This window comes from Platalea leucorodia (assembly GCF_965183815.1).
Source record: "Platalea leucorodia genome assembly, chromosome: 11".
Lineage (NCBI taxonomy): Eukaryota > Metazoa > Chordata > Aves > Pelecaniformes > Threskiornithidae > Platalea > Platalea leucorodia.
Genome location: NC_138833.1, coordinates 17,592,325 through 17,616,178, shown reverse-complemented (window position 1 = coordinate 17,616,178; position 23,854 = coordinate 17,592,325). Strand labels below are relative to the sequence as shown.

At 50.0% G+C, this 23,854-nt stretch overlaps 2 protein-coding genes across 2 annotated transcripts in view; one reads left to right on the top strand and one right to left on the bottom strand.

Annotated features, from left to right (window-relative positions):
• DPYSL3 (dihydropyrimidinase like 3) overlaps positions 1–4,882 on the top strand; it is a gene marked incomplete at its 5' end in the record, with an annotated part of 43,346 nt that extends 38,464 nt beyond the window's left edge. Inside the window, 5 exons of the mRNA XM_082323756.1 lie at positions 1,559–1,700; positions 2,039–2,209; positions 2,807–2,986; positions 3,617–3,779; positions 4,253–4,882. Of these exons, the coding sequence (XP_082179882.1) occupies positions 1,559–1,700; positions 2,039–2,209; positions 2,807–2,986; positions 3,617–3,779; positions 4,253–4,341 (745 nt within the window). The 3' untranslated portion in view covers positions 4,342–4,882. The remainder of the gene's footprint in view (positions 1–1,558; positions 1,701–2,038; positions 2,210–2,806; positions 2,987–3,616; positions 3,780–4,252) is intronic.
• A 3,620-nt stretch (positions 4,883–8,502) lies between these two features.
• STK32A (serine/threonine kinase 32A) overlaps positions 8,503–23,854 on the bottom strand; it is a gene marked incomplete at both ends in the record, with an annotated part of 32,098 nt that continues 16,746 nt past the window's right edge. The window contains 7 exons of the mRNA XM_082323947.1: positions 8,503–8,593; positions 8,968–9,032; positions 9,407–9,535; positions 10,603–10,728; positions 12,914–13,030; positions 14,977–15,074; positions 18,592–18,681. Of these exons, the coding sequence (XP_082180073.1) occupies positions 8,503–8,593; positions 8,968–9,032; positions 9,407–9,535; positions 10,603–10,728; positions 12,914–13,030; positions 14,977–15,074; positions 18,592–18,681 (716 nt within the window). The remainder of the gene's footprint in view (positions 8,594–8,967; positions 9,033–9,406; positions 9,536–10,602; positions 10,729–12,913; positions 13,031–14,976; positions 15,075–18,591; positions 18,682–23,854) is intronic.

Genomic DNA, 23,854 nt, shown 5'->3' with positions numbered 1-23,854 from the left:
AGTCCCTGCAGCCCTCAGGCGTCTGTCCTGATACCTTTTCTGCTCCATTGTCTGTGAGGCTTCAGCAGGAGGAGAGGCTGCGAGGCTCCAGCTGGGCTGGACGGCTTGTTTTCTTCCACTGGGACAAATCTGGTGGAGATTAGGAAGCATGTTGTGTCGTCAGCCTGGGCCTCTGGCTGTGCAGTCAGTCAGACATATGGCAGAAATTATCAGAGGAAGATGGAGATTACCAGTGGATTAGGGCTGATTCGCAGCCCCGGGCAGAGCTGTTGCGTCCGCGCCATCCTGGGTTCAGGCGCAGCTGGTCTGGGAGCCCGGTGCTCGAGGCCACTTGCCTCAAGCAGGCAGTGCCAGGAGCTGGCCTGCGTTGGTCTGCTTCCTTTTGCCCGGCAGCGAAGACTTTCTAACTGCTGCCTGTCCCCTGCTCCCCGAGGACCCAGCAGCGGCTGGGTGACTTCCAGGGAGCCATGGGCAGCTCCTCGCCCTGCCCTGCCTGTTGGCAGCTCGCTGGCTCTGCCTGTTCCTGCCCTCTGCCATCGTTGTCAGGAATGGGATGGGTCAGGGCATCTTATCCAGCTGGTGACCCTTTCTGGGCAGAGGGGTCTGGATAACAGCATTGGGAAGCAGCCGCTGTAGAGCATCGCAGGGAAGCTTTTCTGGGCCTCCTGGAGAGAGCTACTTCTGGGGAGTCCTGACTCTCTTTGTCCCACTGTCAGATTTACATGTGGCTGTGGAGGGTGTTTGCTTTTGTGGCAGTGATGTGGCAGAGATGCTGTAGCTTGGGCCAGCCTGCATTTGCAAGCACACCTTCTTGGTCTGCGCTGCCGGCTGCTTCTCCTGCTGCAGCTCGTGCTGCGAGTGTACACGCGGGGCTGAGAGGAGCCTTCAGCGAGCTCCACGGATGAAATATCTCAGGCCAGAGCCCTGGAGCCGCACTGAGATGCTCTCCTCGCTGGGGCAGGTTGGCAGTGCAAGTGGCGGGCAGCCCACAGGCTCAGCCCCATGTAAGCCTGCTCCTGCAGCCACGTTCCCTCGCCCAGGGATGACGACAGGGGTGATGCCTGCACGCAGGGCACGGGAGGGCTGGCTGTGGGGTACAGTCCTTGAGTGGAGAGGCCTCTTCCACCCCGGGTGGCAGAAAGGCTGCTCTCCCAAGCAGACCTGAGATGTCTTTTCCCTTTGTGTTACTGCAAATGTTGGAGTCTCATATGGAAGGACATCTGTTGGCTTGACACCAAGGCTGCCCTGTTCCCCAGGGTGTTTTCCCTGGGAGCTGAGCTGTTGACTCCTCTTGTGTGCAGGATGCTGTCTGTGCCCCAGGCGGGCAGCACGGTGTGGCAGAGCTCTCTTGCCCCCGAGCCCCCAGGTGACGTGGCTGCCACAGGGGCCGAGTCGGGCGGAAGTCCTCAGACTGAGGGGCTGTAGAAATGGGGATGCAGAGTAAAGCAGAGCTGAGCCAGGGGCTGCCTGTGCCCAGAGGAGATCCATGTCCCTCACGTGCCTGCTGTTGTCTGACTGCGAAACAGCTGATGATGCTTTTGTTACCACCACCCTTCAGTGGTGACCTGCAGGTTTCGGGAAGTGCCCACTGTACCTTCAGCACCGCACAGAAAGCAATTGGAAAAGATAACTTCACAGCGATCCCAGAAGGGACCAACGGCATAGAGGAACGAATGTCTGTCATCTGGGACAAGGCAGTGGTAAGAGTCGTGCCAGGGAGAGGGCAGAGCTAGCAGGGTTGATGGGCACCTCGGACACCCGTGTTCTCACCCCTGCAGAGCTGGGCACTCAGCTGCCTGTCTCCTTTCTGGCTTTGAGAGTCAAAACAAGCCAGAGCAGGAGAGGCGGCTGTCACAGGTTCAGGGTGAACAGCCAGGAGCTGTGACTGCGCCCCCAGTTTTTGGTCTGTCTGGTGCCAATAGTAAGATCAGCCGCAGCGGTCTGGGCCTGGCTTGGGTGGGAGTGGGTCTGGTGCTTCCCAGGGCTCTTACTCTCCCTTTCCCCAAAAGAGCGCTTAGTTCTCTTTGTGTCTGAGCAGGCCACAGGAAAGATGGATGAAAACCAGTTTGTGGCTGTGACGAGCACTAATGCTGCAAAAATCTTCAACCTGTACCCACGGAAAGGGAGAATAGCAGTGGGCTCGGACAGCGATCTGGTTATATGGGATCCTGACGCAGTGAAGATCGTCACGGCAAAAACCCATCAGTCTGTAAGCCCTCTGCTCGTCTGTGGGAATGCTGGAGGGTGGGGTGCGAGTAGCACTGTATAAAGGTTCCATGGTTGCTGGGAGCTTGGTGCTGCCCTGCTGTGCTGGGCTCTGAGGAGGAGGGACTGAGTCCAGGCTCTGGGCGATGCCAGCTGTGACTGTGGGGTAGGATGTCTGTGAGCCTTGGGCTCTGCACATGGGGCTTTTCTCACCCTGCTGTGTTGCTCTTCTGAGCCTGGCCCATGCAGGTGTAAGGACATGCATTTCTCCTTATCTGGGTTCCTCTTCCAGGTATAGATTTTTCCTGGCTTTGCCAGTGTGCTCTGTTCATGCCTTACCTCAAGCCTAGGTCCTGCCCTCCTCTGTTGGAGTCCTTGCTCACACCGAGCTCTGAAGCAGCAGGTCCTGGTTCATGTTGGGAGCTCTGGTGGATTCTGTGTGATGGACTAGTGAACTAAAGCAGGCCTCTGGGGCAGGCAAGGCTGTTAGTGTCCTGTCCCTGCACCGGTGACTTTGGCAGCGAGGTGTGGGGACTAAACAGCCCTGAGCGGGCAGGCAGTGCTCCTGTGCCTCCTGACCATCATGTCCTGGTTGCTGCAGGCGGCTGAATACAACATCTTTGAAGGAATGGAGCTACGTGGGGCCCCGCTGGTTGTCATATGCCAGGGGAAGATCATGCTGGAAGATGGCAACCTGCATGTGACCCAGGGGACTGGACGCTTCCTGCCCAGCAGCCCTTTCCCTGACTATGTCTACAAGCGCATCAAAGCCAGGAGGAAGGTGAGGAGACGGGGATGCCAGGAGAAAGAGTTGGGACACTGTTAGCCCAAATTGCCCTTTTCCCTAATAACTGATGGGTTTTCCTCTGCTGTTCTCACTGGACCCTGGAAACAGTGCTGCGAAGTGGTGTATTTTGAACCTACAGTTGGGATAGTTAAGGCTTGGGTAGACAGCTTTGACCTTAGTGTTGATGGTGTGCCACCACTGGAGGCAGATGGTTGGCTGGGTCAACGGTGGGTGATACCTGCCCTTGTTGCTGTCCTGCTGCAGCAGGAGTCTGGAGGGAAGTGCTGAGTTAAAAACAAAGAGACTGGGCAAAATGGCCTTCTCCTTCCCCATCCGTGCAGCATAAACCCATGCTGAGGGATTGCCTGTTGCACCGGGCTCTGCATGCTTTGCAGGGTGGGGGTGAAGGGAGGCCGTCACACAGGAGGTGGGCGGTGGGGCTGCTCCAGGCCTCAACGCTGCAGGGAGGTCTTGGGCATGCAGAACGGAGGGGCACAGGGCTGGCAGTGTGAATTGCCTCTGCAGTGGGACTGGGGAGCCAAGGATCGCCGGAGCATGATGCTGCCATGGCAGGATGCTCCTAGGAGCAGACAAGTGTCACTGTCCTCTTCTCTCCTGTGACAGATGGCAGAGATGCATGCTGTGCCCCGGGGTATGTATGATGGACCCGTGTTTGACCTGACCACCACCCCCAAGGGGGGCACCCCTGCGGGGTCAACCAGGGGGTCCCCCACGCGGCAGACGCCCCCCGTCAGGAACCTCCATCAGTCTGGATTCAGCCTGTCAGGTGAACACACGCGGCGGCTGGGCTGGGAGAGCACAGAGCCACTGGCCACGCTGTCCCAGCCCCTGCCCTGGGGCGGGGGGCAGCTGGGAGATGGCCTGGGGCAAGTTGAGCACAAGCGTGGAGCAAGGCAGGGCGAGACCCTGCGTGTCCGTTGAAGGACACGGCTGGAGCTGGCCCTCCACTCTGCTGCACCTTGCAGTAGAAACAAGGCAGACGATGGCCATGGACGTGCGGGCAGCATCAGACCCTGCTCTTGCTGGGTGGGTCTGTTCATGGAGGAGCGTCTACAGAGGTGTTCAAGCCACTGCTGCTCTTGGGGTTGTTACTGGAGTTGGAGAGGGAGCAGGTTGCTGTAGACAGCCTTAGGAGGCCCTTCAGTGAGACCCGCGGCTGCCTGACTGCTCAGTCCTGTGAAGAAAATGCTCTTAACTTCGCTTTCTCCCTTCCCTTTGTGCTTTCTCGTCCTCTCCCAGGTACCCAGATTGATGAAGGTGTTCGCTCAGCGAGCAAGCGCATCGTCGCACCCCCAGGAGGCCGCTCCAACATAACCTCCCTGAGTTAAACATCCCTGCCGATAAGGAAACGAAATCCCTGTTCAAGCGAAGGAAGAAAAATGGTACATTGGTGTTTAAGAAGGAAAAGCAAATAAACCTGTTCTGAAGAATCAATAAGCCTCAAGCCTTATGTTTCACAACTGCTACTTGCTACCTAGCTTTAAAGATATTGCTTCATTTTGTTTTATGCATAGCCTTAAAATTCTGTTGTTGTTGTTGTGGGTTAGGTCGGATTGTGTTTTCACTCTTCCTTTCTGTATGCATGCCGCTCAGACAGGTCGCTCGGTTCAGTGTGTTGTTCGTGTTGAACGCGTGTGGGATGCCGCGGTGTGGGACAGCGGGAACGACCCGGCATGGGCGAAGCGGCCAGGCAGGCGAAGTGGTGGGGGCCGGCCGGAGGCACGGTGTGGGACGGGGAGAGCAGGTTCACGAGAGCTGGTGGGGCAGGTGGGTCTGTGTCGTGTTCATGTCCTTCGTCTCCACCCAACGCTCATCAGCGTTTCACCACAAGGCCCATGGGGGAGCCCGAATCATCTCTATAACAGCTGTCACGGCACCTCGTGTAAGGAGTTTTACTACTTTGTACACTTTATTAAAAAAAAAAAAGTTGTTCCTTCAAACAACTCGTGTTGCTGGTTGGCTTTTTTCTTTGTCAGGCTGCGGCTGCTGCTGCTGGGCAGGGGTGGTGGGAAGCTGTGCCCCAGGAGGGGCTCTGGGCTGGAGGAGCGACAGTGCAGGGTCAGGCCGTCAGACGGAAACCCTGCGGTGCTCGCTGCTGTAGCTGTCGGGGTATTGGTGTAGCTTCTCGTGCAAAAGAAAAGGTATCGGCAAAACAGCGTGTTGCAAGTGTTTGTAAAAGCCTGTTCAGTTTGTCCGTCCGGTCTCGGCTGCAGCCTGACCTGGCCGTCTCAGGCTGCTAATGCCTGGCGAGAGCTGGGCCTGGCAGCTGTGTGGTGACGGAGGCCGGCTCCGCGTGGCACTGCCGGGGCATGGTGCTCGGCTCTCCCCCACTGCGGCTGGCTTGGCAGCCACCTTTTCTGTGGGTGCCTGTGAGTTAATGCTCCCCTTCTAGCAAGCAGTGTTTATCAAACCGAGGGTCACAGCCTTTGAAAGCTTGCAAAGCATGCAAAGAAAAACTTGATTGTTTTTTAAATATTACAAAAAATTAAGTGTCAATTTAGGCTGTGCTAAATAAATACATTTTTTTTCTTCCTTAAGTATTTGACCTTGAAATATTTATTTTTACATGCCTGCAGTTCAGACAGGACAAGTTGTCCATGCAGCAGTCCTTAAGGGGCCGTGCCAGAATAGTTGTGCTGGGGTGGGGAAGGCTGTTCATACTTAGAAGTTTTGTGAAGTCCTGCTATCAAGTAATTAAAGATTTTTCCCTGTTGCCTGGTAGTGATTAAGCTGAGACTGTGCCTCTGTTTACAGAGGAAGAGGGGAAAGGAGACATGGTTTTAGAAGTCTTTGGGGAATTTTTAAGGATGCGATGTTCTTACCATTTAAGTTCTTGAGTGTGGTGGTTTTTTTTTTTTTTTTGGTCAGCCAGTACAAGGGTATTTATGCAGCAATGGATTTTTCCCCAGCCAGGAGCAGGACTAGTTTCCTTGCCCGAGGCTCCAGACAAAGACATTTATGGTGTGTGAACCTCTCCACTATCCGCAGCAGAGCGAGGCGACTGTAGCTGTGCACTGAGCGGGGGACAGGTCCAGCTGTTGGCACAGTCCCTCTCGACCCCGCCTGGCCCCAGACCCCTGCGACCTGGTGTAGGACTGGGCAAAGGACAGAGGAGCAATGGAAAACGCTGCAGGTGCGCTGGCTAGCCTCCCTGGGAATGACAAGTCTGAAGGAAGCCATGGAGACCCTACCCCGCTCAGCAGTCTTACTGCCAGAAAGCAAGGATGGCTGGGGGAGAGCAAGAACACAGCAATACTAATCTGGGTGTGCTGTGACTTCTCAGGAAAAGGTGGCTTTCCCATTGCAGTGACCCCCTTTGAGGTCTCCGATAACTACTTACTAGTGAACTAATTCCACTCAGACTTGGCAGCTCCCTGGACAGAAGCAGGTCACGCTCTTCCAGCTGGGTGTTTTCACGCTAGCAGCACACAGCGATGCTGCTGCCCCCCGCTCCCCAGCCCTGCACACACACGCACTGTGCTGCAACGATGCCAAGAGCCTGACCTGAGCAAATAAAACCAGGCTGTCAGGCACAGCGTGTGGAAGGCGGCGGTGGTACGGCAGTGCATCAGTCCGCGCGCCTGCGAGGCACTTGCCGGCTGCACAGAGGAAACCAGGGCACACGGCACAGCGAGTGCTGCAGCCCTCAGTCCCTGCAGCCTTCGCCCAGGACCGGCTTCCCCTTACTCTGGCACCTTCTGATGGCAGCAAAGAAACTGCTATAGTCATCTAAAACTGGGGGGGCTGCTTATCTTTATTGTATGGAGGCGAAGGCAGACACTGCCACGGCCCCGTGTCAGGAAGAGGATGGGGAGCGCAAGACAGAACAGGCCCCCTTTGCATCCAGGGAGGTGCCTGCGTTGCTGTGCCAGCGTCCTCCCTCCACCCTGTTAACAAAGATATCAGGACCACATTCGGTGCCACTCATATCGCTGTTAGAAATTACTGCAAGAAACAAGCCAGATGGGTGAAAGCAGTGCAGAAGCTGGCCCATGGCGGTTGGAGCTGGCAGGGTGGAGGCACAAACACCAGCGCTCTCTTAGCACAGAGGGAGCGGAGCAGGGGCTCCCCCAGCATTGCCCACCACAAACCAGAAAGTCTTCACGTAGGGGAAAAGCAGAGTCCAGTAAAGTCCTAGTGGGCTCTAGGCACCCATTCTGCCTTGCTATACAACTGATCTCAGAAGTAACATTGACTTTTGATCATCTGGGAAGGAGCCTTTCATTTGCTGTTGGTTTTATTCAGATTATTTTTTTTTTCAGTTGATCAGATTTAGCCAGAGAGAAAGACAGGAAGGCACAGGGGATACAAAGAACACCTTTGGGTAAATGGGAGGCAAATGGTTCATCACACATTCATTGTATTGCTGAGCATAGAAAAAATGTCAAATAAGGAGGTGAAACCTCAGGTCTGCCAAAGCATTTAAATAATAGCATCATTCCCAGCATTACCGTAATAGAAATGCTTTGGCTGATCTCAGTCTTGGCAAATACTGCACCAGGAGTACGGCTGTTCCTGCAAAGAGTAGCTGCTTAAATCAAGCGTGATTTCAACGGTAGAGAGATTAAAAATACCCATTCAAATTTACCTCTGGTGTTGGAAGCCAAACCCCATCAGATTCAGTGAGTTGCAGCAGTTTAATGTGATGGTGAATGGGTTTTCCATGGTGGCCTGGAAAAGCAGCTGGATGCCGGTTATTCGCCAGTGCCTGGTTGTTACCTCTTCATTTCCACATCTGTCCGCATGCTCGGACCACCCACCAGCCAGCCCCGCTCTGCGAGAAACAGGGACGGGCACCAGCATGAAGAGAGGAGGAAACCTTTGCTGCCTCCTCCCCGCTAAGGAAGGAGATCATCGCCACGTCCAGCCCTCCGTGCCCACGCGCACGGGATGGTCGCAGGACGCATCTGTAAGCAAAGGCCACCTTTGTCTCCATGCACTGGTGGAGATCCTGCAGCTGAGAGCAGCCTCTGCCAGCTGGAGCCATCGGCTGTGAGCCCATGCGGGAGTCCCAGCCTCCACAGAGCCCGGAGCCACGGTGCTGTCGCGGACCCACCACCAAGACTGATACTAGTGATGACACCTCTACAAACGATGCACGCTCAACCCTTTGGTTACGCTGCTGGCAGTCGCCTGGCAGGCAGCACCAAGGGCTGTGATGCTGGCTAGCCAAGCCGAAAGGGCCAATACTGTCTCATCCACTTTCACACAGTCACATTCCTGCCACCAAGAAAGGCAAAATAATAGGATCTAACTGACCGTGGCAAATTGTGGAGGCAGCACCCACAGCCTCTCCCCCCACGCCCAGGATCTGCCGGCTCTGGGGTGGGAGGCAGGGCGAGCGGGTGCCCCAGTCCTGCCCGGCCGCCCTGGGCTATCGGCAGTGTCCCGGCAGCAGTAGATGAGTCCGGTGGCCCAGCGGCGTGAAGGTGGGTGGGTGGGTGTGCACTGGCCCCATGAGCAAAGCTCCAGCAGGGGCTGTGCTGCTCTCAGAGGTGGTTGTTCTGGTTGTCCTCCTTGTACACGCCTCTGCTCTTTGCCAGCGTTATGGTCTGGATGTCGTTGTGGTGGTGTCTCACCCTTAGGAGAGAAAGGGATGGTCGAGCTGTGAGGGAAAGCCCAGGCAGTGCCAAGGCCCACGCAGCGGCTGCCCAGGAGCATCCCGTTGCTGGGCACGAGCCCCCGCAGTAACAGTCTGCCTGCACAAACGGGGCAATTAATGCAGTTCATGGCTACGGGCCCAGCCCGCCACCTCAAGAAGAGACATGCCACATCAGTCCCCCGGCAGATGACAGCTCACCCAGCATTCCCCAGCACTGCTCTCCTCAACTGCCTCGTTAGTGAGCTCCTAAACCCCCATCTGCAGCGTTTGCTGAGACAGCCCAAAACCCAAGCCTGTCAAAGGCTTTGACAAGGGCCAGAGTCTCTGACGCTGCCTCTGTATCAGTACTTACTTTTCTCTGTTGAAAACAATGAAGTCCCTCTGGAGCATCTCTAGGTGCTTTTGAAGATGGCAGGCCTTTCACATTCAAATAGAAAAATAAAGAGATGATAGGGAATAAATTCACAGGTGACACATAAAGACATTACAAGGACAATACCAATGAGATACAGAGGTATCTTTAGGTATAGAGCATCTTCAGCACTGCAGTGGGGAGAATGGCATTAAGACTCTCCTCTCATACAAAACCAGCGCGTATACATGCTGCCTTCCACCAAAGAGAAGCTCCAGAAGAGTCTTGGAAATAAAATTGGTCACAAGGGAAAATAAGAAAAAATTTTTCAAAGGAAAAAATGTTTAAACAATTTGCTGTGGTCTTGCTAGATGGCAATCAGCTTTCTTGGAAAATGAGAGAATTCCTTGACCACATGCTTGTACCTGCTTGCTCTCACCTGGGAGGAACTGCTTTTGCTGGTGTCTTTCTCCTTCTTAGCCAAGCGTTTTTTTTTCTTGTGAAGAGGTTTGGATTCTAGGATCATTTCTTCCAGTTCAAAGGTGGGGTCACAGTTCAGTCTGCCTTTCTGGAGGGAAGAGAGAGGTGGCCTTAAATGATCACAGCCTGTCTTGAAGAGTCATAAATTGGACTGCATCTGGCAGCTGAATTTTGTAAAAAATAAACTAATTACAACTGCACGCATAGCCAGAACGCCTGCTGTCCTTACGGATTTTATCAGTTCCTTCAGCCAGGGGACACCGTCAAGGTGTGGCAATTCTTTTTTTGTGCTCACTGCTGCTCCTCAGCCCTTCGCCTGCTTCGGAGTGACAGTGAGGACGAGGACTGTGTCTCTCGGCTGGGCCATGCCTCTGCTGAGAAGAGCACAGCAGCCTGCAAAACTGGTTTTAAAGCAATATGTGTACACGCACCACAGAGCAAACCACCAACAGAGGGGAAAATAATACACACAATTAGCAAGTATTCATAGTTTAGCCCAACTTCTATTTGGCTGAAAAACAGTTGGAGTAACACTGCACCCAACAGTCCTTGGATTATTTTCTGTAAGGGTTATGTTACTTCTGTGCTGCTTTAATCCAATTAAAAAAGGATCAGAAACACTAATATCTACTGTATTTGTTATTTTACTATGAACAATGGGCTTGTTAGGGAGAGTCATTACAGGAAAAAACAATTATCATAAAATGGTGGGGGATCTCCAGGCTGCTAATGAGCCCAGGTCTGTTCATTAGTTTTTTGCATGTGAAGAGCCAGTCCTAAGCAGGGCTGCTAGGAAAGGCGGTTCAGCGCAGGACGGCTCGCAAGCACCGTCAGCGCGCGTTTCACCTAGCATGCCATGGACAGTCCGGAGCGTGTGAGACCAGTTCTGCATCCAGAAATTCTGGGAATATTCTAAACAGAGCAGATCAATTTTGGGGCGCCCACGCTTTGTAGTCATGCCCCGTTACTCTCTATTAAACCCACAAGAAAGTGAAAATTTTGCCCTTGCCTCTCTTTTCCCCTGTTCCTTACAACATCTGATGCTCTTATGGAAATTTGTAAGAACTTCCCATGATCTGGCGCCAGGCGCGAGGGCAGGCTGCAGTGTCTAACGCTTGGGCACATTGAGACCCTTTTAAATTTAAATTGCCTTACTGTGGGAATGAATTCTGGCATTATCCTTTTCTGGAGAACAGCATCCCAGTTCACATCTGAGAGATACGGAAAGTTCTGGATATCTTTCAGCTGAGAAAAACGCTTCTCAGGGTTCGGCTCAAGCAACTGCAATGAGAGTTAAATGGAAGAGGTGAGAAAGCGAGACCCTGAGATGCGAAATCAGAAATTCGGTACATACAGATGTGTCTGTGGCAGAGTTACACCCAGCTGGGGCAGGGAAACAACCATCAGGCTTTTGAGGGTACATCTGTCAGTAGCTGCTTTTTGAGAAGGAGCTGGTTTTGCCCATGGCGAGTGGGACTGTCAGAGGGAGCCGGGGAACCGCCGAGGGCTGCGGTGATGGCACGGAGGTACAGAGACCCTGGGGACAGAGCTCCAGGCCAGCTTTGCCTGTCATTGCTAAGTGCGAGGCCGAGGCAGGTTTCCAGTTTGGGCTGGACCGCAGGGTCGGCCGTGCCTCGCCCTGTGACAGGGAGCAGCCGCTGGGGACACCGCAGCCTCTATCTCCATCACTGGGGCTCAGGGAGGTGTCCCAGGGACACCCTGCTGAACGCAGCACCCGGGGCCAGCCGTCCCGCTCCCAACCCATGCTATCCACCATTCCCGCGGGTCAGATGCTCCGCTGAACGGGGCTCGGGACACGCAGCACCGGTGACACTCTGCATGAGCACCGGCACTTCGAGTGGGTGCCTCTCTTCTGCTGCTCTGGCTCAGATTCCCTTCACCAGCGCATGCCAGGGGCTCACAATCTTTAACTCTAATTATTCTAATTTTTATGAACAAGTTTTATCCCTGTGTTAGGAGCAGGTGATGAGGTGGCAGTGACATTAAACAATTTGTCCAAGGTTAAGAATAACTGTTTGTTTCAGAACGGGGAGTTAAACTCATGCCTTTGTGTTCCCAGTTTATACCATATCAGTAAAATATCCCGTTTTCTCATGCTAGTAATGGAATATTCATAAGTGTAATGCCAGTGTGAAATAATGGATTCACACTGCTTATTTTCAACTTTTTTTTTTTAACATTGCTGTAGGAATTACTTGTGTGGAAGAAAATGACTGAGGTTTGTCTCTGAAGTGCAAGGATTCTACATTGCATAAACTCCTGCTAGTTCGCACTCTGAAAATCTAGCAGGAAAACCAGACGATCCAAACCCTCCGGAAAGAGGTGGATAAGGTGACCCCCCTCAGCCCCCCATATCGTATACAGGGAACCTATATGGCTTGCAGCACGTTGTGGTCCAGGGAAAAACTTCCAACATAACACCACAGAGGACATCTGCAGCAAATATCCCTATATTACTGTTAGGCTTAATGAAATATTAGCTCCATTTAATTCTAAACAAATGGAGATATTCCTCAATTTTCTTCTTGGAAAATATGCCATGATTCTGCCTCAGGACAGGATTGATGTCTCATTTTCATTAAAAAGTTTGAGAGTATTTCATTAGAGACAAGAAAATACTTCTATATACTATTTGCAACAAAAAATAGATGAAAGCTACACTAAGTACTACTTTATTGCCTACACTTATTTGAAAATTAGAAAACTATTTCCATACTTTCCAAAATTCGCAGCTAGTGCTGTTATACAGGGCTCAGCATTTCAGCTTTGCTGCTGTCGTATGCAAACAGTGTCTGACACTGTCAAGCAATAGTTTTGTTTATTGAAGATATGGCTTCACTTCAAACACGATTTCAGCTTCAAAATTATTCCAGTAATGATTTTGAAGCAATTTTGATAACAGCTTTATTAAAGAATAATTACAGCGGTGCATAAACCACACGGCATCAAAGGATTTCAATAGTATCAGCACTTCTTGCAAATCATTTCATTATTGGGAAAAATGTTTTTTAAAAATCAAAGAAATTATGCAATTTTTTGGCCAAATTTATTGACACATCATATATTAATATCTACTTCTAAGTTACATCATTCCAGAGAGACAAAGTTACTGGAGAAACTCTGGAAGCAAAGACTGCACGTGTCCTTAGAAGAGATGCATTAGCAGCAGCCGCGCTTCCCAGCACAAACTTCATGGCCATCCGCCCGGGATGCAGCGCTGCTCGCTGCTTATTACATTAGCCTGGCTACAACATGAGAAGCTGGATATTTACCATATGGTCCCACCTGGAGATCACTAACGCTGGGTCTGGACACAATTTGCAACGAATCCCACAATTTACTGCAAAGGCCACAAAGCACGATGGAAGGACTCGGCTGCTTTCAGCAGGCGCCCAGTACGATACCCCCCAGCCCCTAAGCCATCCGCTTCCACGGCTGCCCTCACCTTTTTGATTAGCGACACCATCTCCCTGGACCAAGCAGCGGGGTACATCACCGTAGCCGTCTTGAACACGTGCGTGATTTCATTTGTGGAAGTGTTGGAGCGAATATGATACGGCCTCTGTGAAAAATGCCACAAGGAAAGCATTTGAATTTCGCTGTTTTTTCAGACTCCTTGGGAAATCTTTTTAGAGCAAAGAAGTTCCAAACAGAGTCTCTTTGTACACTCCCCAAGCCTCCCGTTGAAAATCTCTCCCTGTGCGATTGTAGCTCAGTTGAAATAAAAAAAATCATGATGTCAGCAAGAACAATGGTAATAACTAGGTATTTAAACAGCATGACAGATAGGAAGCAAAAACCAAAACTTTGAGCCATTAGCCAGCTTGTGTTTGCTTGGCCTTTTCAATATTTGTATCTTAAAGGGCTATCAAAAAGGATTTTATATATATGGTGTTATGGTTAGAGCATTCCCAATATTCCCTGTAAAACATGCCCCTGTTTTCAGTTCTTCACTCGTGTTGGTGACGACACAAGTAAAAAGGAGCAGGATTTCTCCCACCTATCAAATCAGCTGAAAAAACAATGTCCCAGGAAGGGCTGCAAGTGCCGGGTGCGACATCAGGCTGCAGGATGCCCCGTCCCTTCTGCCCAGGGACCAGTGCGACGGCAAACGGGCGGCTGAGCCGTCTCTGAGGAGCACTTGGCTGCGCACCGCCGGCAGGAGCGGAGCCAGGCCGCCCCGGCGCCAGCCGAGCACCTGGGGAACTCAACCGAAAATGATGGGCAATGTAGAGCCGGTGTCACCGTGCAGGTAAAGTCACCTCCCCGCTTAACTCCCAACTACAGCAATACGACTGCCTTACTTTGAAAGAGAATTTATGATGGTAGAGCGTTCCCGTTTTGAAAGATTGTTGATTCCCAGATTTTTACAGTATTTGGGGGGTTGGGGGAGGTGCGAGGGTGTTAAAAGTACATTAAAAAAATAGTATCTACAAATTGTGAGATCAAATCAGGTCCTTAACATGTACCAACACTAGATGGACCTCAAGGTCTCCCTTCACTTCCCCCATGCAGTAACCACCCCTGGTGCCACCATCTTAATCACGGCTGTGCCATCAGCTTTGAACACCTAACGGCATTTCTACTCCCATCTTCGGAAATAGTGCCATCAAGTCAAAAGGCAATGTGATGACCAGTCCTGCAATTCATTTAACATTACAAATGGAAAACTCAAATATTATATTAGTATGTTTACAGGGGGCACATGGCTTAAGTTACCCAACAGGTCAGACAACCATGTCCCCTTAATGTGTACTAACTTGATCACTCGCAATTTGAAATACTCAAATTCATTTGAAAATCTGTTCTTTAAAATATATTCATCAAAAAAAAGTTTTTAGGCATTCTACAAAGACTGATGATAGAGTTTCTTAAAAACACGTTTTGCGTACTCATACTGAAAAAAGTTTCCTAGCCTCAAAAGATTTTAAAAAACCTTTTGCTTAGAAGAACGTAATTTAAATAATTTTGTCCCACTTTTTTTACAGAACACTTCCAAAACACTAATCTAATCGTCTGTCTACAAGGCTGCCAGCCTTACCTGAGTTAGCAGCAGAACACTGACGTGACAGTGCTTTATTAATAATTTACACATTGTGGTTTGCTTTTGCTCAAACTGCTCAGTCTTATTACAACAGCAACGAGATTTTTTTTCAAGTTGTCTTTTTTCCTTGCAGGATGGGAGCTCAAAGTAAATTATATTGCAGCCCAAACTTCAGGAGTTGCCACTCATTTGCGTTGCCCAGCTTACACCAACCCAGATGCCCTTGGGCGCAGTGGGGAACTGTCGTGACGCACAGTTCTGTATTGCGACAGTCTCTCTGAGCTCTTAGCTGTGATCACAAGAACCCTGGTGAAGATGTGGTTTCTGCTGCCTATGCTGTAATTACCCTTAAAGCCTTGAATTTGGCTTGACCCTTTCATCCCCGTTAAAAAGCATTAACCTTTCCAACAGAGTGTATAAGGAAAGAGACGGACGGACGGGGACAGGAGCCGCGCGCACAGTACCCGGGTCCTGAGCAGCTCGTAGGCAGTGATTCCCAGCGACCACCAGTCCACAGCGAAGGAATAGCCAGTGGGTTTTGTGGAGTTAAACATTTCAGGCGCTGCGAAATACAGAAAAAGGAAAGTTTGCCTTGCTGCAATCTCGAATCAGCAACACGGAATGCTTGCTCCATGCCACAGAGAGCAGCCCTGCTATTCTGCCTAGGACACAAATTAGCACATTACCCATTACCATGCCTTTGATAATTTCTGCTTTTTTCTTCAAAACAATGGCATATGGCTGGTAGATCGGTCATTTACTGAAACATCGCTGAGGTGGACACGAATCGGAATGCACGAGTTTCCTTGCAGCAATTCACTTTTTGGTCTTTGTCAGGTTCCTCGACCACTGTCTCAGCCTTGCAACGCAGGAGAACCCCACACCGAGGAGCCTCGGCGGGGAGGGAAGCGCAAACACCCGTGTGTGCAAACCCCGATCTCCCCCCCGAGAAGCGCTGTGCAGCCGCTGCTGCCGCTCCCCGCCGCTGCACAGCCGGACCCGCCGACCTCGCGTCCCGCTCGGCACCAAGCGCCGCCCCGGTGCGAGCCAGACCTGACCCAATTCCCAGCACGCCAGCTTAGCCCAGATACTTGACTGCCCTGGGAACAGACACACCTTGAAACCTTGACCCTGCTGACTAACCACGGGCGCAATTAGCATGGTATGAATTATTTTCTACTGTGTTAAAACCCAAACAAGCATTTCAGCTCCTTTGTGCCTTACTCTCCCCACTGGTGAAACGTGACTGTCAATAATTTCTACTTCAGTGGCCTGTTACAAAACTTGGTTGATTAATGTGTGTGAACGATGGGATGGCCTTGAGAAACAGGTGTGCTAGCACCTTTGTAACTGGAATGTTTAATGTTCGATAAACACGATGCAATTCATTTGGATTATAGAATGCTTTACATAATCACTAAGAGATTCACCAGACCCAATTAATTTCCTACATCGTACAAAGCACTGAAACTCCTACCGTCCGGGCGCAGAGCCCTTCTGCGCTGCTGCACTCCTGCTCCTGGGGCCCCCGGGAGCCCCGCCGTCCCCTCCACGTGGATCTCTCGCTGCTTCTCTGCCCACAAAGCCCCAAACCAATAAACTCCTTTTGCTGACACAGGACTTGCCCGTTCTGCCACAGTAAATGTGCTTTGGAATAAGGACTAACCTTAACTGACTGAATCTGCGGATCTCCTCACCTCCCCCAGAAAGCCTCTCCGCCCCCAGCTCGCGCTCAGCAGATCTTCACGTTGGAAAGCTATTCCCGTCCCACTCACAACTCTTTGTTCATATTTAAAGTACTTCAATCTGGCAGAACCTAAATACAGCCTTACACAGTGAATGAAAGCAGCTCTTTAGAAACATTAATATGCAGTGTAAATGTAGACGTAGTGCCAACGGCACCCTTGGCAAGGAAAAGCAAATTTTAACTGAACGAAGCCCGAGAGCCACAGGTTTTTAGGAGGAGGTTACCAGGCTAATAGGAAGTGGGTGGAGGCACAGACTGAAATGCTCTTTCTTAGCAAATAAATTTCCCTTTTGAGATTTAGGAAAAAAAATACTGTAGGATGTTTTGTGTGAGCTGGGGGGCAAGAATTGCTCTAAAAAAAACAAAACAGGGAGCAATGCTTCCTTTTTGTGCATGTTTTCCTTTTTAAAAGGATTGCACTGGTGGTGCAAAGATGAAAGGCCGATTTGGTTATCTTGATGAAAAGGAGATTCCCAGGGGATTGCCCTAAGGCATTTGCCTATGCAACAGCTATAGGGAGGCTGCCTTATTTAGGTCTGAGAGACAGTGTTACTGTATGTGAAAGTATGTATTTTCTGTCAGAGGGGTGGTGTTAGCTGTATAGACACGCTTTTGAGTGGTTTTGCTTCACTTAGTAAAGTTGAATTTATGGTTACAAAGACTTTTCTATGTAGTGTTTGCACAGGAGTTCTTTTAGCTTTAGCTCAGAATATTTCTCCCTGGTTCATTACCTGCCCCAGTTCCTCCCAGGTATGTCAACGTTATTTTGCTTTCTGTTTATTAACTGTGCTTGTGCGATAAGTATCAAGTGGGTCTCTTGCCACCTGAAAAGTCAGCTGCTTCACCAATTTGACCAGTAAGTGAAAATAAGTAAGTCTTCTGGACTCCTCTTACAAAGGGGAAAAGAAAAAGAAGCGAATTTTTTTTGAGCCACAGGGAAATGAGGTCTGCGTAGGGAGCAATCGCTGTGTGTCTTCCTTCCATGCGTGTGTGTTGATTTGCTCACGAAAACTGGTTTTCCAGCTGACCCAAGGCTGCCGTGGAGCGATCCACCCGCTCCCGCGCCACTCTGCCCCGGGAGAACGTCCCCCCATGCACTCCTACAGCTGCCTGACAAGTTCCTAAAACCTGCATTTTTTGTGAACTGAAGAAAGGAGGGGAAGGGGATGGTGTGCAGCTGTAGCAACCAGCCCAGCTACTCAGCTCTGCGGGCACCTGGAGGTGGGTACCCCCCTTCCATAGCACCCACACTGTGCTGTACACCCCGGGCAGGCCGGCATGCAAACGTGCTGAGCACCGGGGAACCGACCCAACAGCCCTCCAGAGCCTGGCTGCGGCCTTCCCTTCTGTACACCTCCCTTTCCAGGGCTGCACGTGGCTGGTTTTCACTTACTGGCAGAAATAACCACATCTACTGCTACTGGCAACACAGGTACACTTGGAGGGGTTTTCAGAAAGACTGAAAAATAGGCTCAGCGTTTATCTTCCAATTGCGGCGGCCACTTCTGCACCAGCTGTGCCTCCCTTTCCTACAGGCAATGCACATCCCTCACCGCTGTGCTCTGCAGACCCCAGTACGACTGCCTGCCTGAACTGCTGTTTGAAGACAGGACGATGTCCTCAGCGGCAGAGATCAGAGCCAAAGCCTCACTCGCCTCTTTCTGATGCAGACCTGGCATCAGCACGGCAATGCTCTTGGCTGTCAGCCTCACACCAGAATATGGGCTCTTCCCTACCCTGCCAAGCGGATGCCGTAGCCCAGGAAAACAACAAATCTTAAGTCAACTCACTTGGCCTAAACACAGAGTAATGCTTTTAAAGCAGCCAGTTTATATAAAAATTCAAATTATGAGCTACCGATGCAGCAGTGTAAGACTTGTGCTAATGTGCTGAGGGACCAAATACAAGCTTTTATGCTTCATTTTCCTTCTCAAGGGTAGCAAGAGAGTTTCATCATTGCTACGTGGCTTGACTGCTGCTTGCGAAATGCTCTGAGCTCTCAGGAGTGCAACTATCTTACATTATGATCAAAACCAAGTATGGCATAACAGCACGAAAATCTGTGTTTGCAGCATGCTTGCTTCGGTCTGTTGTGTGAAACCAGTAGACGGACGCACATTTTCCAGCTGCATCAGGGTGTTACTGGGGAGGGACCCCCCTCCCGCTCCCCTGTAGTTCCTCATTTCAAACAAATACATGCGCTTTGCTACATCTCAGGAAGAAAAGAGTTCAAACTCTCATCAAAAAAGACCTCATCTGTATCCCACCACAGCGGTCACATCAAGCCCATAAAATGGCAATTCAAGAATACATAATTGTCATCGGTTCTTACCCATATACGGCTTTGTGCCAGCAATGGTGGTGACTTGTATTTCTTTAGTCAGCATCGTGGCAATATTGAAATCAGTGATGTGCACGTGTCCTGAAAGACAGAGGTTAACATGTAACTTGATTTGCTTTAATTTCACACGAGAAACGGCTTTGAATCAGAAACTTAAAGTAAAATACTCCATGGAAAGGAGTTTCCAGGAAAAAAATATTCTGGTGGGAGAACCGATAGAAAATATTTCAGCTTGCGGGCTGCTTACAGATGTATCTTGTTACATCAAATATCCCCTTATTTACCCTTTGGGGAGCAAAAAAATTGAGTTCTCCAAGAAGTCACTTAATGATGATTGTTTTGAGTCTTTCGAAATTTGGGGGGAAAGAGAACTGAACATTTCTCACAGAAAAAATTCCACTATGTTTTTGGGGAAAAAAAAAATCCTTGATATTTTTGGCTTTCTAGCTACTGGCCCTTTGGTTTTCACAGGTACTAAGCACTCTCTCCATTTTCCTCTTTAGAATGGAACAAAATACCTTTGGCAGCAAGCAAAAGAGCCTTGCACAAGAAATTCCAACATCATGAAACCCCCTTGTGGGGTAGGAATGGTTTCTGCTATCGCTGCTACAATATGCACAGCTGCTGCCTGCAAACTGAAATGGGTACAAGAGGTGGATGTGATTTGCAGGGATGAGAAAGGAAATGCTTCCACCTAGCTCTTGCTTGCTCTTTTACTTGCACTTTTCTTTTTTGCAAGCACTTAATTTATTATTCCTTACTCACTAACCTCGTATCAGTGAGCAGATCAATCATGTACAGCAGTACAGGTGATCAATACAAGGCTGGCTTCACAGAAGTGAATTTCTTTGAAACTTGTGGGTTAGTTCAGCCTAATTCTTCTGATTAAATGCAGGCAGTCTCTTCCTCCTCCTGACCTCCTGCATCTTCTCCTAAGGCACTGAACTTGCTCATCCCTGACAGAGCTGGGCTCATTATCAAAAGCCTCAGACGTTTCGTATGTTGTGTTTTGCAGACTCATCACCCTCCTCTGCAATAACAGAGGGTGGCTGAATTGCTGTTGTTTCCTCTAACCATAGAGATCAAAGCAAAGTGGCTTTCTACCGATGGAGATGCTATGACAATACTTCCCTCAGTCATAAGCTTCAACAGCTAGAAATTCACTGCTGCTTTAGTTCATGAGTTAAAGTAGAATAAGATCACGTTTACATGTCTAAAAGTTGATGCTTTGGTAATGAATTCCTGTTGTCTTATCTGGATGCTATGAAACATTGAAGTAAATATTTACAATTGTGCCTATATGTTATATGGGAACAGTCATACAAGTTTGCCTGCTGCAAATATCTGACCCAGCTAGGAAAATTTTGGGAATAAAAGTAGAATTTGTGATTTCACCTGAAAACACCGTATCATGTCCGTGTTCCTGCCTGTGTCTCTTCAACGATACGTGCAGTGTGTAAAGCACAGGAGCCTCTTGCCCACACCCCGTATCAGCCACGGCCAGCATGCAAAACGCACCCTGCAGCACGCGCAACCTGCAGCTCGGGAGGACGGCTGGACGCACGTGTACAGCTCCTCTAGGGACAGGCCAGGCGTGGAGCAGATGTCCACCAGAACTGGTGGAAGCAGGCCTGCCATGCTTTATGCAAACCCAAGCATGTTCAGTGTTGGGCTGTGAGTTTCCAGGGACAAGGACCACCTCTTTCTTAGGCACAGGCTCCCACCTCGCACCAAGCCCCGGTCCACACACCTCCCGACACTACAGCTAGGCAAACAGACTAGGCAGACACAACCCCTTCCTGGGAGCACACCGCAACCACTTAACTTCCACCTCCATGTCAGCATCTGGTGAGGATGAATAAATCCTTCAGCCCCTCCCCAAGAAGCTATCATCCAGCTTTTCAGCAATTTCAAGTTCCACCATCAGACTGCCTCAGGCAGGGCAAGGGCAGGTAGAGCTCAGCAGGACAGCAACCTGCTAACAGCCCCATGCAGGTGGGACCCGTCTCTGCCCCTCTGGGTTCTCTGGACTGCGAGTCCCACCAAGACACAGATTTCCTTATCAAATCTGGGGTGCTTGTCAGGCTTGAGTTTGAAGGAAGAAAGGAAAACTTGAGGTCCCTCTGGTGAGCCGTGGGCACTGCTGGGGGAGCATAGGCGAAACATCAGAGCTCACCCCTCACGCGGTACCCGACCGATCTGTCCAGAGCATGTCTCTCATAGAATCACAGAATCATTAAGGCTGGAAAAGTCCTTTAAGATCATCAAGTCCAACCGTTAACCTATCCCTGCCAAGTCCACCAACTAAACCATGTCCTCGAGCACCACGTCTACCCTTCTTTTAAATACCTCCAGGGATGGGGACTCAACCACTGCCCTGGGCAGCCTGTGCCAGGGCCCGGCTACTCTTTCAGTGAAGAAGTTTTTCCTAATATCCAACCTAAACCTCCCCTGGCGCAGCTTGAGGCCGTTTCCTCTCATCCTATCGCTTGTTACTTGGGAGAAGAGACCGATCCCCACCTCGCTACAGCCTCCTTTCAGGCAGTTGTAGAGAGCAATAAGGTCTCCCCTCAGCCTCCTCTTCTCCAAACTAAACCACCCCAGCTCCCTCAGCCGCTCCTTGTAAGACTTGTGCTCTCCTTGCTGCTTACACCGCTTTACAAAATCAGCCGGGACCTCTCTTCTTCAGTCTGCCCACTAAAGAACAGGCATCAAATCGCTGGGGAGTCCTTGAGAGAAAAGAATGACATACAACTGTCTTGTCTGGATGTGTCCTCTACGTCCTTGCATTGTTTTTTCTTTCATCTCTAGCTCTCATTCGACTTTGCAGGGAGCTGTTTTCATAAATATGAATCATAAAGACTTATTAAGAACTTGATATTCCAAGCACAAACATGCCTTTCTCTGGATGCATCTTTTAAATCATTCACTTCAAATAAAATCACAAGTTTTATAAACTAGCCCACTTGGGAAATTATCAAATCAAGCCACCGAGGCTGAGGAGGAAGGCTCTGGACAGTGCGACGAGGCTGAACAGCGACGGCAGCGTTACAGAACTGGGTGGACTGGGCGACCAGGGATGGCAGCTACTGGTAACCAAGAGGGAAGCACTGGGTGTTGCTGCTGAGCTTTAGGGTCAAACTTTAGGGCTCGTGTTTTCCCGATTGCTCAGCATCTCTAACTGCAGCCAGGTTTGAAGCAGCACAGCCAGCGCTGTACTCCAGGCACCATGTCCTTCCCAAAGCTCAGCCTGCCTGCCTGAAATTGGCACTTTCGGATCAAGCCTTTGGTTCTGCATTAAGGCAAAGAATTTTCTTATTATAGTCAGCACCTCTCAATATAATTCCTTCACCTTTCTACAGCACCTTTTGTGCAAAGAATATAAGGTTTCTGCAGATTCAACTAAGATAACATTTTAAAGAATATGAAACTAGAGACATTAGGAGCTGTGGAGTACGGAGGCACTTAGACAGACTGTGCCGTAACATTCTTATCTGAGATTAGAGAGCAAATGGGCTACGCGTGCAGTGCCTGCATTGGCATGAACTCACCCATTTTAGCACTGCCCTCGAGAACATTTCAGCAGTGGTACAAGAAATAATACTGAGCAAAGCCATTACCGGGCTCTTGCAAAGAAACCTCTCAGTTTTACTAGAGATAAAACCAAGCTTTTCGTCAATTTTATTACATGAATGACCTGGCCAAAAACTCCTGATGAATTAGTCACAATTCCTGGAAACTGCCATCTGTTATATTCTTTTATTCCCAGGTGAGCTGTGCTGTCACTGAGCCAAATCGATAGACTTATCATTGAAGGAGGAAATCACTTTGTGCTTGGAATGACTGTTGAAGGTGGTCAGCTATGGAGGATCTTTTCATTGTGGGACCTGGTCCAAATCTCTGATGTTGAACAACTGCTTTATTTATTGCACAGAAAGACGTTTGCCAATATTCCACTTTAATTATGGCTCACTTTAATTTCTTAGTTGAAATTGATATGGTAATACAGAATGTCATCGACCAGGGTGACAGAGAAAAATGCATGAGGTGTGTGGTTAAGTTCATGACAGTCAGCAGCAAGACAACACATTTCGACGTGTGGCATCATTAAAGGCTTTTGTACTATCAAAAACCTGAACCAGCCTCCTACACAAAGATTGGATGATGTGCGCAAGGGCTCCTGCAGCCTCGTCAGTGATTAACACCAGCAAAAAGGGTGCTGTGGTTTGTAACAGATATGGGCACCTTTCAATCTGTAAATGTGAAAGGGTGAAAGAGTCACAGCTGGAAAGGCACGTCACCGCTGGAAAGGAAGATGGGCCAAAGGGCGGAGTTAGGGGCAAGAAGAGTCTAAAAGACGAAGGACTGAAGTCTGATTGCTGAAGGTCTTCAGGTGCTTCATACTCTCAGGGGACTGGTCTCAATCAAGAACGTGATAAAAAATTGATGTTAGCAAATAGCATATATTTTGTGATCACAGTTGTGAAAGCCTGGTGAAGAGAGAGGAGAGGGAATGGGGAGCTGCAGCTCTGTTCCACGGGGAAAGACATACTGAAAAACAAGCACAATCTACTAGGCTAAATATAGATAAACATGCTACAATAACAGTTGCTCTGGGGACAAGAAAAAATTGAACTTTGTGCACAAAGCTTTCTGTATGCATGAGAGGACACACCTTTGCTGCCACGGATGAAGAAAAGAAATACTACAAGTCATAGTCAGAAGGACACTGAAGTCAAGGGTACATCCACTGAAAATAACTCTGAAACCTCTGCAACAGACAGTTAAAACATCACGGCAAGCAGAGAATAGGCTCAAAAATCAACCCAAATTGCAGTGTCATTATAGAAGTTTGCAGGTTACGTCCTGCTGAGCTGAATGCAACTGCAAAGACAAGCAGAGCTTTTTCCCCCTCTGTTTTTTCCCCTCTTCAGGGGAATGCTGACCTACATTTCCATGGCTCTAGTGCTCCCAGCTCCCTCTCGGGTGGCTGCGTCACCTCGCTCCTACGGGGCGCAGAGCTAGGGCGGTTCCTGGAAGATGGTCACAGGTCGCTGTGCCTGCTGGTGGGGACTGACCGAATGCAGCCCTGCACCGGCTCCGCACAGCGCTGGCTGGCAGGGCGGCCCCGGAGCCACGGCAGCGCCGGGAGCACCCCGGTCCACATCGCACCAGTGGACATTGGCGGCAGGGAGGAGGGAGGACGGGTCTCCGCACCCGTCTGTCCATGGGGCAACAGCAGGGGAAGTACTGA